Source organism: Leuciscus leuciscus (genome assembly GCF_965113295.1).
Source record: "Leuciscus leuciscus genome assembly, chromosome: 8".
In the NCBI taxonomy this organism is placed as follows: domain Eukaryota; kingdom Metazoa; phylum Chordata; class Actinopteri; order Cypriniformes; family Leuciscidae; genus Leuciscus; species Leuciscus leuciscus.
Window position 1 is genome coordinate 7,784,555 of NC_138732.1, and position 14,603 is coordinate 7,799,157.

Here is a 14,603-nt window from a genome sequence, read left to right on the forward strand (position 1 = left end):
CAAAAACAATGACTAAGACAAAAGTAAAATAAACGAGAGCCAAACGTTGTGGGTTCGAGTGGGTTTAAAGGTGCAGTAAGCGATTTTTGAGAAACGTTATTGAAAGTGAATCCAACCGAGCAGCACAAAACACTTCAACACTTCAGCCAATCAGCAGTAGGGTAGTAGCGTGTCCACTCATGATGGGGGAGGAGAGAGAGAGTGAGCCAATCAGCAGTAGGGGGCGTGTCCACTCATGATGGCAGAGGAGAGAGAGAGTGAGCCAATCAGCAGTAGGGTAGTAGCGTGTCCACTCATGATGGGGGAGGAGAGAGAGAGTGAGCCAATCAGCAGTAGGGGGCGTGTACACTCATGATGGCGGAGGAGAGAGTGAGCCAATCAGCAGTAGGGGGCGTGTCCACTCATGAAGGGGGAGGAGAGAATGAGCTAATCAGCAGTAGGGGGCGTGTCCACTCATGAAGGGGGTGAAGAGAGTGAGCTAATCAGCAGTGGGGGGCGTGTCCACTCATGATGGGGGAGGAGAAAGTGAGCCAATCAGCAGTAGGGGGGGCGTGTCCAATCATGATGGGGGAGGAGAGAGAGAGTGAGCCAATCAGCAGTAGGGGGCGTGTCCACTCATGATGGCGGAGGAGAGAGAGAGTGAGCCAATCAGCAGTAGGGGGCGTGTCCACTCATGATGGGGGAGGAGAGAGAGAGTGAGCCAATCAGCAGTAGGGGGCGTGTCCACTCATGATGGGGGAGGAGAGAGAGAGTGAGCCAATCAGCAGTAGGGGGCGTGTCCACTCATGATGGGGGAGGAGAGAGAGAGAGTCAATCAGCAGTAGGGGGCGCGTCCACTCATGATGGGGGAAGAGAGAGAGAGAGAGCGCCAATCAGCAGTAGGGGGCGTGTCCACTCATGATGGCAGAGGAGAGAGTGAGCCAATCAGCAATAGGGGGCGTGTCCACTCATGATAGGGAGGAGAGAGAGAGCCAATCAGCAGTAGGGGGCGTGTCCACTCATGATGGGGGAGGAGAGAGAGTCAATCAGCAGTAGGGGGCGTGTCCACTCATGATGGCGGAGGAGAGAGAGAAAGCGCCAATCAGCAGTAGGGGGCGTGTCCACTCATGATGAGGGAGGAGAGAGAGAGTGAGCTAATCAGCAGTAGGGGGCGTGTCCACTCATGATGGGGGAGGAGAGAGAGAGAGTGAGCTAATCAGCAGTAGGGGGCGTGTCCACTCATGATGGGGGAGGAGAGAGAGAGTGAACAAGAGGGAGATTTGAAGAAAGACTGTAGAAAGAGAGATGGCTGAGAGACATTACAAAAGAGAAAAGGTCAGAGGAATATCACTGGAAAAAGAAAGGTTATGATCAGGCCAGAGCTTTATAGGACCCGCGTTAATATTAGAAAAGCTTTTCAGCACTTAAGTGGGACGGCCTGGAAACGGACGCCGAGGTTGTGTTATTTCTGCCCCGTATTTACTCTTGTGTACTGTATGTTAATTTTTTGTTCTTCCTTGTCGTTCGTTCATCATCTTTGCTTTAATTTGTTTCGCTTCTGCTATGATAGAGAGGCATCCACTCTTGCATTGTGTGTTTGTGAATTTTGGGGGCAGAGCAATGAAGCGAGGGGTGTTTGTTTGGGTTGATTTAAAATATTAAACAGTGTTCATCAAAGATTCTAAGAAATCACTCCACCTTTAATACCCGACTGCAATGTGCCGACAATATGCGAAAGTGCAAATAAGGAGGGATACATTTCTGTCTATTTCTCACACAAAGCTATTATATGATTGCGGGAGATTTGGATTAAAGCGCGCAAGTTATTTGGACTAATTTAGAGCTCGGCAGCATTCTGTCTCTACGCTTTCATTATATGAAAAAGGGCAGTGTGAATATTCATCATAATTTCATAAAGAAACAAAATCATACAGGTTTGGAACAACATAAGAGCGAGTAAATGATGAAAGAGTTTTCATTTTGAGTGAACTGCTCCTGTCTGCATCTCTCTCCCTTCTGAAAATCTCGGAGTCTATTTACAAACTGGGACAATCTTCTGCTCGAGTTGATGGGAGATGTATTTTTAATACCTCTGATGCCAAGAATAGTTCTGCCAACGTATGAGTAGTGTGTTTGCTTGTGCATCTGTGCGTGTTTGATGAGTCTTACTTATTGGATTTGATTTTGACGTCTTTCCTCTTGCGGAGCTGGCTGCCATCTTTGTACCAGTTGAAGGAGGGGCTCGGGTTGCCCACGGCTTCACACTTGAGTGTCAACTTTTTACCTTCCAGGAGCCACTGAGAATCCATGGGCTTCACCTTCGGAGCTGATGCTACAGATGGGAAAAAACAGACAGAGAGTGAGTGGAAAAGAAAAGAAAAGCAGGTTTCCCCATAGGACAAAAAAAGCACGTTTTCTCCCCCCTTTAATATCTCAGTTGTTTCTTGTAGACAGCAATGAGATGCTTCTGCTTTGATTTATGCTGATTTAAATATATCTAATATCACGAAAAAACCTCATTATCCTAAGGAATTTATGAGAAACATCTGAGACAAAAGCTTACATTAAACAAACTATGTGCAATAAAGCTTTCCTTGGGGTGGAGGTCAGATTGATAGGTGACATGGGGAGAAGAAAGAGATATTATTCGAGAAAGAAAAGAGAGGGGAGAGAGGAAAGAGGAGGGACAGATGGAGGGAAGAAGGAAGAAAGAGAGAAAGAAGGCATGACGGCTAAAAATGCAGAGAAACGTGTTGAGAGACAGACGCATACGGGAGGAGGATGGAGAGAAGCAAATAGAAGAGTGGGAAGAAGGAAAGTGAGAAACGAAAGAGTTTGCGAGAGATTAATGGGGCTCATCTTCCAGCAGTTTACCACGGTAAAGTAATCCATCTAGCAAAGAGAAAAAAGCCCAATATTGTGAGCCATGTTATAACTATGAGCAGTTATAAAAATACTGTATATTTAGTGCAGCAAATAATAATCACAGTTTACACACACACACACACACACACACACACACACACACACACACACACACACACACACACACACACACACACACACACACACACACACACACACACACACACACACACACACACACACACACACACATAATAATAATGCTGCTACAGAGTTTGTTTTATTCACGTAATTTTTTTTCTACATTTTCTTTTATTGTAATTCTTATTATTCTCAAAAGTAATTCTTATAAGACTCATTACTAACAATATTTTTATTGTGGTGTAATTTTATAATACTGCATATATTTATTATTTTTGTCATTGAAATTGTGTATAATAGTTTAGAATATGTTACAATATATAATTATGTTTTATATTATTTAAAGATGTACAATATTTATGTAATAAATAACATGAAATAATATATCATATACTATGTATCTTTAAATTATAAATATATTCTTCTAAAAAATTATATATTATTAAAATCGCACATATATATATATATATATATATAGAGACCGAGACAGAGACCCCTCTGTCAAGCTCCTGAAATTTGCAGACGACACCACCGTCATCGGTCTCATCCAAAATGGTGACGAGTCTGCTTACAGACTGGGGGTTGAACAGCTGGCTGTCTGGTGCAGCTATAACAACCTTGAGCTGAACACGCTCAAAACAGTGGAGATGATTGTGGATTTCAGGAGAAAATCCCCAGCACTCCCCCCTCTCACCATCATGAACAGCACTGTGGAAGCAGTGGAGTCATTCAGGTTCCTGGGCTCTACCATCTCTCAGGACCTGAAGTGGGCAAATCACATTGACTCCATTGTGAAAAAGGCCCAGCAGAGACTGTACTTCCTTCGCCAGCTGAAGAAGTTCAATCTGCCACAGGAGCTGCTGATCCAGTTCTACTCAGCCGTCATTGAGTCTGTTTTAAGCACTTCCATCACTGTCTGGTTTGGTTCAGCTACCAAATCGGACATCAGGAGACTACAACGGACAGTCCGGACAGCAGAGAGGATTATTGGTGCCCCCCTGCCAACCCCCCAGGACCTGTACTCTTCCAGAGTGAGGAAGAGAGCAGGTAAAATCATCACAGACTCCACTCACCCTGGACACCCCCTGTTTGAACTGTTACCGTCAGGACGGCGACACAGATCACTGGCCACAAGAACATCCAGGCACAGGAACAGTTTCTTTCCACAGGCCATTTCCCTTCTGAACACTTAACATGCCCCCCAAGGCATATGCCTGCAAGTGCAATACTCCCACTGTCTAGTGCAATATTCTCTTAACTCAGGTGATATTTATATTTATATTATTCATGCTACTCAAAATACTGTAAATATGTTCATAATCTGTAACATGCACTAGACTCCCACTGTCTAGTGTAATATTCTTTAACTCAGGTGATATTTATATTTATATTATTCATACTTCTCAAAATACTGTAAATATGTTCATAATCTGTAAATGTTTATTCAGACTAAACCCAACTGTGACCCCTTTTTTTTTTACTTTTTATACTATTTTTATTTTATTTTTTTTTTAAATATATTTTATTCTTAGAATTTGTATTACTATGTTTCTTGTTGTATTTGTATTTGTATTTGTATATGTGCACTGGAAGCTTCAGTACCAAGAAAAATTCCTTGTGGGTGCAAGCACACTTGGCAATAAAGCTCTTTCTGATTCTGATTCTGATTCTGATTCTGATATATATATATATATATATATATATATATGTAATATATACCTGTAATACAATATATACTACATACTGTATATTTTATATATACTTGCGTATATTTATATATACATTTATGTGTATGGAGAACATGAGAATTATCACTGAGAACAAAAAAATTCAAACAAACAGACAGGGAAAATGCTGGATGCAATATGGTAATGCACAATAATCTAAATGGTCCTAATATTAGGTTTAAATGTTTTATGTAAAATATTTAGTCATTTATTTCCTTAGAATTTGAGGTGAAATATTGTAAATAGAATCCTCATGAAATAAAGGACTTAAGTTACAGTTTTGGACTGAAAACAACATGGAATAGCCGACTGTTCACTGTTTAACTGAGCGTGGCTCCATCTGTGGTTTTCTCCTTCTCTCTCTCTTTTCAGAGCGATACTTCATTCTGTCACATCCAGTGAAATCACACCTTCTTGTCTCCAGATGCTTCTGACACACAGACACACACACAGACACACACTTCCGCATACACAAACATACACTCCAGATCTTTAATTCACACTTAACACCTCTTGACTAAAACACATATAGTCCTTGTACAGTTAATGCACATGTACAGAAGCATGTTGGACTTCTTATCACATGCCTGAACGTTGTAATTGCACTCGCGTGGACTCTGGAGTACAAGAGGAAACCTTTACATGTCCAAGAGAGACTTGGGTCTGATTGCTCTGTTAACAGAAGCCCTATACTCCTGCTCACAGACAGCACAGTGAAAAACCTCATTCTGAATCCATCCAATCAGCTTCACTCATCAATAACAGCCAATCTGCTGCCTCGGCAACTAATAATTTACCAGGATTCTACCACTACTTCTGTGTACATCATTATTTTTTTAGAATTCATGTGCCTTTAATCAAAATAACTTCCCCTTCCTCTCGCAGCGACATGTCATGTTTACTGGCGTGAGGGCGGGGCAACCTGTCACTCACATGAGATCCACCAATAGCAAACCACAACCGATCAAGTCCCGCCCATTTTTTCAGTTCCAGAAGCCGTTTCACTTCGATATACGTCACAATAGGGAAGAAAAGATGAACGCAACTTCTGTTTCATGCCAACTTTAAAACTAAAACTATTAAAATTAACTGAAATAAAGCTGAAATAAAATAAGCGTTAGATTAAAAGCTTAAAGCCATAAACTAAAAAAAACTTGTAATTAACAAAAATTACAAATATTTCCTTGTCAACTAACGTATAGTCTAGTTTAAGTTGAAGTACTAAAATGACTAAAAATAAAATATATGAAATATATACAAATTAAAGAAATCTTTAAAAAAAAACTAACAAAAATTACAAAAGGACAACAAAATCATTCAAATTTAACTAAAAAGAAAAATAGCTAATTCAATGTATTAATAAATACTACAATAATATATATAAAAAATACTCAAATAACACTGCTCTGTGGCAATACCAAAATATTTAGTTTGAGTATCCCAAAAAGCCACAATAAGAACATGGCATTAAGTAAGAAAAATGCTTGACTTTGTTAGAATATCTGAGGAAAGGATATGGTTATTTTCTCTTTTCCATTTAAATGACAGTGTACATGTGACTGGAAAAGATCCCAACAAGACTCAAACTTACCAGAGCACGTGCACTACCCATCAATCCCAGACGACAGGCACTGTATATCAGGAGTTTCTTTTCTATAAATCACTAAACTATCAGCAACCCGAAGTGGAAGTATTGGGGACAAATGTCCAAAAGAAGAAAGAATAAGAGGCGTTTCATGTTCATCATGGAGTTGATTTCTGCTTGATCAGTAAATCCAAGTATAAACACAAAGGCACGAACGCACACACCGATAACAGTGACAGCTCACATGAAAGATTGTCTTTTCCTCTCTCGGCCCAACGCTCTTTCTACTCGCTTTGATAGTTCTGGAAGTCTTTTATTAGAAATAGTATTTCCGTCCCTCGTTCCGCTCTCTCTTCCTTCTTCCACAGAAACAAGGCCTAGGAGATGAAACTGACTGTCTGTCTACAACAAGATCAGACCTCTTTCTGCAAATATTAAGGGAAAAGAGCTGTCTCTCCCTTTCAAAACTTGAACTTATCAAGCATGTGAACTTATAATCAAAATTGGGGGATCCAGACGTTAAAGTTTTATAGCTGAACAAGGCTGCATTTATTTATTTATTCAAAAACAGTAATATTATGAAAGATTATTACATTTTAAAATTCAAATTTGAAATTTTCAGCATCATTACTCCAGTCTTCAGTGTCACATGATCCTTGCTCAGGAAAAATTGTTGTGCTGCCCTATTTTTTTGCGGAAAAACTGTAATCCATTCTATTAGGATCCTTTGATGAATAGAAAGTTCAAAAGAACAGCATTTATTTGAAATAGAGATCTTTTGTAACATTTTAAATGTTTTTATTATCATTTATTAGCTTTTGATTGATTTAATGCATCTATGCTAAATAGAAGTAGTGTTTTTTCTAAATGCAATGCACTTGTTTTATTTGATGTAACAAAATGTCAGTGAATCACAAAGATCGCAACAGCCAACTGAAGAAAAGATTATTATTATCAATCAAAATGAAATTTTCAATGACCAATTCTTAAAAAAAAAAAAAAAAAAAAAATGTTGATTACATCCTACACTGTAAAAAATTAAACCATGATTTTTACGGTAAAAAACCGGCAGCTGTGGTTGCCAGTACTTTACCGTCAAAAATACGGTAGCAACGTTATTGGTTTTACAAACTTAACTTAAAATTTACTGTAATAAACCGTAATTCATTATCTGATATAATGTGAATTTAACGTCCTATTGAAGTATTAATATCTGTTTTGTACCATTGTAATACACTGATAACCACCAATCACAGCAGTGATGAGAGTCACATGATCAATCAAAGCTCATCACAAGCAGCTCTTCCACAAGAAATGTAATACTAATATAATTGAAGCTGCACAGTGTCATTCACACAAACATTAAACACCATCATGGTAACACACATGAAATTTTAAAAATGCAATAAACATTAATTTAACAACATTAAATGTAACATAAAACCCTAATGTACATAACTGATTAGAACAAACTAAGAAAACTATGAAGAAACATAGTTATTTTAACAAAAATAGATCAAATGTGAAGTGTCACGCAGGGAATTGTGGGAATGTCAATTTACGGTTTTTCACTGTAAATTATACAATGAGTTGTTCTTTTTCACTTTCAAAAACTGTAATTTTACAGTAAAATTACATTAAATGTACCATTAGATCTATCACAGTTATTTACCGTATATAGAACGGAAACTTTCTGTTAACCAATTAACAGTTTTTCACTGTAGCATTTTTACAGTCTTTTACCGTTTAAATCACGATAATTTTTTACAGTGTAGCTTTTATGCATCTCAACTTTTACTTTAGTTGAAAGTCAAAGTTCGGCTAGGGAACTCAAAGTTACAGCAAACCAATCCTTTGTCGTAGGAACAAAAATATATACTTTTAATGAAATAATAGCTTTAGAAAAATGCCTGACACAAGGCTAATGTAAGAGTCTAACATCACCAAGACATCAGTGTGTGTGTGTGTGTGTGTGTGTGTGTGTGTGTGTGTGTGTGTGTGTGTGTGTGTGTGTGTGTGTGTGTGTGTGTGTGTGTGTGTGTGTGTGTGTGTGTGTGTGTGTGTGTGTGTGTGAATGTAAAGCTGCACAAGGTTGCAGTTGTGCATGAATGCTTTTGCTCAAATCAGCATTTTCTGATGGAGTTTTATCACCGACCACCCCTCTCTCTTTCTCCTTCAAGGTTAAAATGTACATCTGTCCAACGGATCACGCACACACACCATCACACACACACATATTATAAAGCAGAACACTGTGAAAATAAGCTGAATGAAGCCCAGACGCTCATATGACACGGCACAGAACAACATTAACACTCATTAACACTTGCATGGTGGAGCATCTGTTATATTACACAAAGCCTTCACACACTTTCTATTCATCAAACATGTATCACGGTTTCCCCATAAATGTTAAGAAGCACAACTGTTTTCAACACTGATAATAATAAGAGATGTTTTTTTATTTATTAGAATGATTTCTGAAGGATCATGTGACACTGAAGACTGGAGTAAAAAAATTGATCACAGGAATAAATTACATTTTAAAGTACATAACAATAGAAAAAGAGTTATTTGAAATTGTAATAATATTTCTCAATATTACTGTTTTTTTCTGTATTTTTGCAGCCTTAGTGAGTATAATAAACTTACAGTATAAGAGTATAAGAACCGACAACTGACCAAATCATTCTAAGCTGTCACTGTTAACCATCATATAACCGCATCTCTCTTCCAGAAGACTCAGCTGGAAAGATACCAGAAAAGACACTTCAGATTTTTATTAAAAACAAACCCATGGGGACGAAGCAGCGACTGTTAAACTGGTCCAGCAGTGGAGGAAGAAATCTGAATCTGAAAACAAACCTGATGTTGCAATAAGAAACAAAATGTGATATAAAACACAGCACTATCCACTGGGACGCTCGATAGAAAGCCAACAGTTACAGATAAATAAATCCTTTGTCGAAGGAAGAAAAATACATAAACTTTTAAAGAAATAAAGCAACAAAAAAACAAACAGTTTATGGCTGGAGAACTATTTATGGATCTGGCAAAAAAATCAAAAAAAGATAATTATAAAATAGTTTTGGAAATCTGAGTGGATGAGCCAAATCCTATGTTGCAATATGAAACTCAATGTGATTAGAAAAAAAAAGCCCCGTCCGCTGGTACGCACGACCCTCGCCATAATCTGAAGAAAGATCTTAATGTCTGCATGAACAATTGCGCTTTCCAGAAAATGTCAGAAAACAAAACACATGAAAAAAGAATAATCACAAATGAGATCTTTCATATTGCTCAGAGACGGCTCTCAGATTTTCTCCTGACAGAAGACATTAGTCGCTTGTCTCATCTAGAGTTCCAGAAGATATATCAAGAAGCTTTTCAAATTAGCTCAAATTTGCCAAAAGATAGCAAAGTCAGAGATCTCAATATGAACTCAAGCATTTCTTATCACATTCTTTCTTTTTATAGCTCTATACTCTTACTTTATGACATCGCTCTATAGAAACTTGATTCTCATTGGTCAAATATTTCTGAATAATGACAATGTATAATTGAAGTTTTATTCTGTTCTGTTTCTTTACGGTTTCTACAAGTGAGCTAATACAATAATTTCCATTCAGATCAGTATTTGATGCCCTTGTTTTAACTTATTTATTTGTAAAACTGTCTCGCATTGTCTTTATTTTGCTCCAATAACCATCTAACTGTAAAGTATCTCGAAAATATCAACGATCATCTCACTTGAACCTTTTTAATCTAAGGTAGTTTAGAGAAAATGTCAGAGACAAAGTTTATACGTTTCACTGCTGTTCAAACGTTTGGGGTCAGTAAGATAAAAAATAAAAAAAAAGCTTAAAAAAATTATACTTTTAATTAATCAAGCATTAATCAAAAGAGAAAATGCTGTTTTTAAACTTTTTATTAGTATTCATTAAAGAATCTTGAAACAATGCATCATGATTTCCACAGAAATATGAGGCAGCACAACTGTTTTCAACATTGATAATAATAAGAAATGTTTCTTGAGCATCAAATCATCATATTAGAATGATTTCTGAAGGATCATGTGACACTGAAGACTGAAGTAATGATGAAAATTCAGCTTTGATCACAGGAATGAACTACATTTTAAAATATATTAACATAGAAAAAAGTTTAATTTGTAATAATATTTCACAATTTTACTGTGTTTTTGATCAAATAAATGCAGCCTTGTTGAGCAGAAGAGACTTCTATCAAAAATCTTTGATAAATAAAACAGAACTCCATTAATGCAAGAAAAATCTCTCTGGGATGTAACTTTTCCCTGCATGGGAACAAACATATCTTACAGTGCAAAACGGCAGAATGTCTCAGCGAACGCAGAGCTTGTGATAGAAAGTTTCCACAGTTCTCTGGAAACAAGGTCAAATTTAACATGCTTTAGACGGCTTGCAGTTTTCAGTTCAGCTTTACGCCAGAGCTCAGATATCCCACGCCTTTACTCTTTCCTTCACACACACAAAACACACGCCGCTCATTCTCCACAGCTTAATCACAGCACTTGCACACTACAAAAAAAAAATCTTTTTCTCAATCAGCATTTCAGTGTTTTCCAGTAAAAATATCGAAACATCCTTAAGACAAGATAAATGTCCCCGAGAAGCAAACCTGCGTAAGACTTTCAGAGAATCAATCTTGAATTAAGTGTATTTGTCTTACCCCACTGGCACTTTTGTCTTATCTTGCGCATAAATCTAATGAAATATATGCTTAAAATACTTTAGCTTTAAATATTAGATTACTTTGCATGATTAGATAAGTTTACTGTAAATCCAAACAGCACAACTGATTAATAAAATGATTTTTTTGCAGTGCACACGACATCTCACCCCTCTTTTCCCCCTCCCGTGGTCCATCTTTCCTTCTCCTGTCACTCTTTCTCCTTTGCTGCTCTTTCTCTCTCATCCTCCTGCAGTTGCGGTAGCTGATCTCCCTCATGCTGAGACAGGATTATGAAGAGTAAGCTATGAAGACAGGACGTGTGTGTGTGTGTGTGTGTTTCCACACTATAACTGTGTAGGACAGTCCCACCCCTCATCACACTCAGCAGGGATACACCTACTGATAGGTGGGGAGTGTTGGGAAATTTTTGGAAAGAAGAGAAACAAGTTACGAGCTCACAAGAGAGGACAGAGAGACAAACAGAGAAAGAAACAAAAGATCCAAGCTGGGGAGAGAGCGTATGTTGTGTAGACATGGGAACATGGATGAGAAGAGATAATTAGAGGCTCCATTAAGTATATCTGGGACTCGTGGGAGAGTAGGAGATAAAACCAGCCATAGATGAATCTGGATCAGAGTCTAAACAAAATAACACGAAATACTAAGTGAATTAGAGTGGTATAGCTCACCGGTTCAAGATCTAAGCTGGTAAATGTACAGAGTCCTGGTTAATAACCTTAACCAGCTAGGCATTGTTGGTGCATAGTTTTCTGAAAGGAATATGAACAAACAAGTTCATACCAGCTTTCGGATAGATATGTTTTGGGTTGAATACAATGTAAATTAAATACAAAGGAAAAACTAAGCAATGGAATCAAATGGGACAAATTTACAGCAAAAAATTATAATATTTTTTTTTTAAATTGAACATTTTGAAAGTTTTTCTAAAAAGGATATTACATCAGTCGGATTTTTTTCGTTGAAAGAAATTAATAAGGATGTATGAAATTGATCAAAATGACCACAAAGACATTTATAATGCTTCAAATAAATGTTGCTCTTTTGAACTTTATATTCATCAAAGAATCCTGAAAAAAACAAATGTCACGGTTTCCACAAAAATATTGATAATAATAGTAATAAATGTTTCTTAAACATCAAACCAGCATATTAGAATGATTTTTGAAGGATCATGTGACACTGAAGACTGAAGTGACGATGTCACTTTGTAAAGAAACACTTCATGCCTATAGACTGATAGTCTGATAGTCACCATATATTCCTGTTTTTGTAGTTTAAAAAGGACGATAACGGTATCGTTTTCAAAAACTTGCACTATGAAACCAGTTTTCAAAAGTTAGCGTTTTCAGGACCCCGATACGCCATTGTCGTGTAACTAAATGGCCAAAACGCATAAAAAAGTTTTCCATTTTTTGTAAAAAAAAAATTTTTTATTGTGTAAACAGCCCCTAAAAACCACATAAAACAAGCCACTATGTAAAGCTAGTGTTAACTGTATTTACAAGCAGGAACTGACGCAAACTTAAAAGAGTTGTGTAAATCCTCACATAGTTTTACAGTGCGTTCATCTGGCAGATCCTAACAGGGCCGCGGTCAGGACAGGCAGGTGAGCGGTGCTGTGTTAACCTGGAGTGTGCAGAGGTCACTCATGTACATCTGTTAAAAAAGTGCCCTATCCTCTGTCACCCTTAAACGACCTTGCAGAGACACATCTGTGATCTCATCTCCACTGCAGTCCTCATTACGACCCTGAGTATCTGCAATTTAGCTATCAATTTACATTAGTGTCTCATTACCTATCTCTCTCTCTTTCTTCCACAAAAGATCTAAACTATAAGGATGGGAGTAGTTGACTAGCTCGTCCAGAGAGTCTATTTGACTTTAACATTTAGCAACGGTGCTTTAAAGGGGTGGTATAATGCCCCTTTTTACAATATGTAAAATAAGTCTCTGTTGTCCCTAGAGTTTGTATGTTGAAGTTTTAGCTCAAAATACCCCACAGATCATTTTTTACAGCATGTTAAAGTTGTCCCTTTTTGAGGGTCAGTAAAAAGGCATTGTTTCCGTGTGTGTCCCTTTAAATGCAAATGAGCTGCTGCTCCCGGCACAGAGGGCGGAGCTTCAATAGCTTGCGTGTTAGCAGCTCTGGTTACCTCACGCAGACGAGCACTAAAATGTCAGAAACTGTTATGTTTAAACTGGAGTCGGACAATGATGGAGAGACTCGAGAAGAAGTGACAACATGTAGAATGCAACAGGACGTTTCTGAATGGTTAGTTGATGAATTTATGTTGCTGATGTGGAGTTAACTATCTTTAAGTCTTTGATTAGCATATTCTGTAATGATAATCTAGAAAATCACTCGTATGGGAACTGTTGTAAGATGTCTAGAGAGTGACATGCTATTGACAGCTTGAGCAGACTCACAAATGTGCTCGACTACAACAACTCTTCCTCTTCTTAACATGGACTGAGTGTTCCCGGGGAGGGGTTTATGTAAATTCTAGGGTTAGTGATGTCACTAGCCCGGGAGGAATGTCGTGTAGTCCCTTCCAGCGTTTTGTTGTAGTCCTTAAAAAACGATTTCTTTAAAAGCAAATATCTTCCTTTGCTTTGAACTTTGAGCGTTGTAACTTTGCAGATGTTGCTTATGCTCAAACAGCAACATTACACACTAACTAAAGTTAGAAAAGTGAAATCATAATCAACCACCCCTTTAAAAGGGATGAATTTCAAGATGCAACTTCTCAGTGAGGGTTTTAGTGTGCTGACAGCATACAGTGCTTTAAAATAACAGTAACTTTTGTACAAACAGCATGTTGGAACCCCTTCTGAGAAGATGCATCTCTAAATTCATCCCCTTCAAAGTGGCTCACCTCTAAATTCATCTCTAAAAGCTGTGATTTTTTTTTTAACAAAATCACCTTTTTTTGTAATAAAATCCAAGAAATTCACTGTCAGACAACATAAAATTAAACATGTTGGTCTATATACATGCACACTGTATTTTTCTTTCTTAAAATATCTAATAAACAAGATTTATTTACTTGAGCAGCAACACTGCATGAGATATTAAGACTTGTTTCAGATAAATTATCTTTAAAGGGGCTTTATGAAAGAATTTTCATGTATTAATCACTTTTTTTTCACCAATGTGTGAACAGCTTTTAATGAGACCTTCCCCCACTCCCTAGGTTGTTTATGAAAGAGACTGACTTTTATATGATGAAGGAAAATCAAAAGGATGTGACGTTTACGTTTTCACACCACTGTCATTTTTGTTGTGTTTATTTTGTTATTGAGAGGAAAAGCGTGCAGCACATAATTACATATTACTCATCTAAATGTTGCTCTCAGCAGCGTAGACGGCGTTTGGATGTTCGTTCATAATGCTGCACAGGTATTTCCAACTTCTTCTTCTAAGCTAAGAATGAAAAAGAACTTTGTCGTGAGTATTTTAGGGTGTTGAATCACGTTGTCTCTTGTACGTTATGTGTGCATGAGTGCGAGTGCGAGCAATAAGTTGCTAGCTGCAGTTCACTTAACGGCCACCTGTGTCACTAAAAACATGG

General features: G+C 37.6%; 2 protein-coding genes and 1 long non-coding RNA gene across 6 annotated transcripts in view; 1 reads left to right on the top strand and 2 right to left on the bottom strand.

Annotated features, from left to right (window-relative positions):
* LOC309504059 (N-acetyllactosaminide beta-1,3-N-acetylglucosaminyltransferase 2-like) overlaps positions 1–14,603 on the bottom strand; it is a gene marked incomplete at its 3' end in the record, with an annotated part of 84,091 nt that overhangs the window by 65,835 nt on the left and 3,653 nt on the right. The window lies entirely within an intron of this gene.
* The window catches only part of nrg2b (neuregulin 2b), an 88,480-nt gene that overhangs the window by 50,233 nt on the left and 23,644 nt on the right, over positions 1–14,603 (bottom strand). For 3 of the 4 annotated variants that reach the window (XM_082176989.1, XM_082176990.1, XM_082176988.1), the window contains one exon: positions 2,149–2,311. In XM_082176989.1, the coding sequence (XP_082033115.1) occupies positions 2,149–2,311 (163 nt within the window). Of the gene's footprint in view, positions 1–2,148; positions 2,312–11,177; positions 11,324–14,603 lie in introns of those variants that run through there. The other variant, XM_082176991.1, reaches the window with a different exon arrangement.
* The window catches only part of LOC309504182, a 48,176-nt gene continuing 40,897 nt past the window's right edge, over positions 7,325–14,603 (top strand). The window contains exon 1 of the long non-coding RNA XR_014207986.1: positions 7,325–8,068. This is a non-coding gene — a long non-coding RNA (uncharacterized lncRNA). The remainder of the gene's footprint in view (positions 8,069–14,603) is intronic.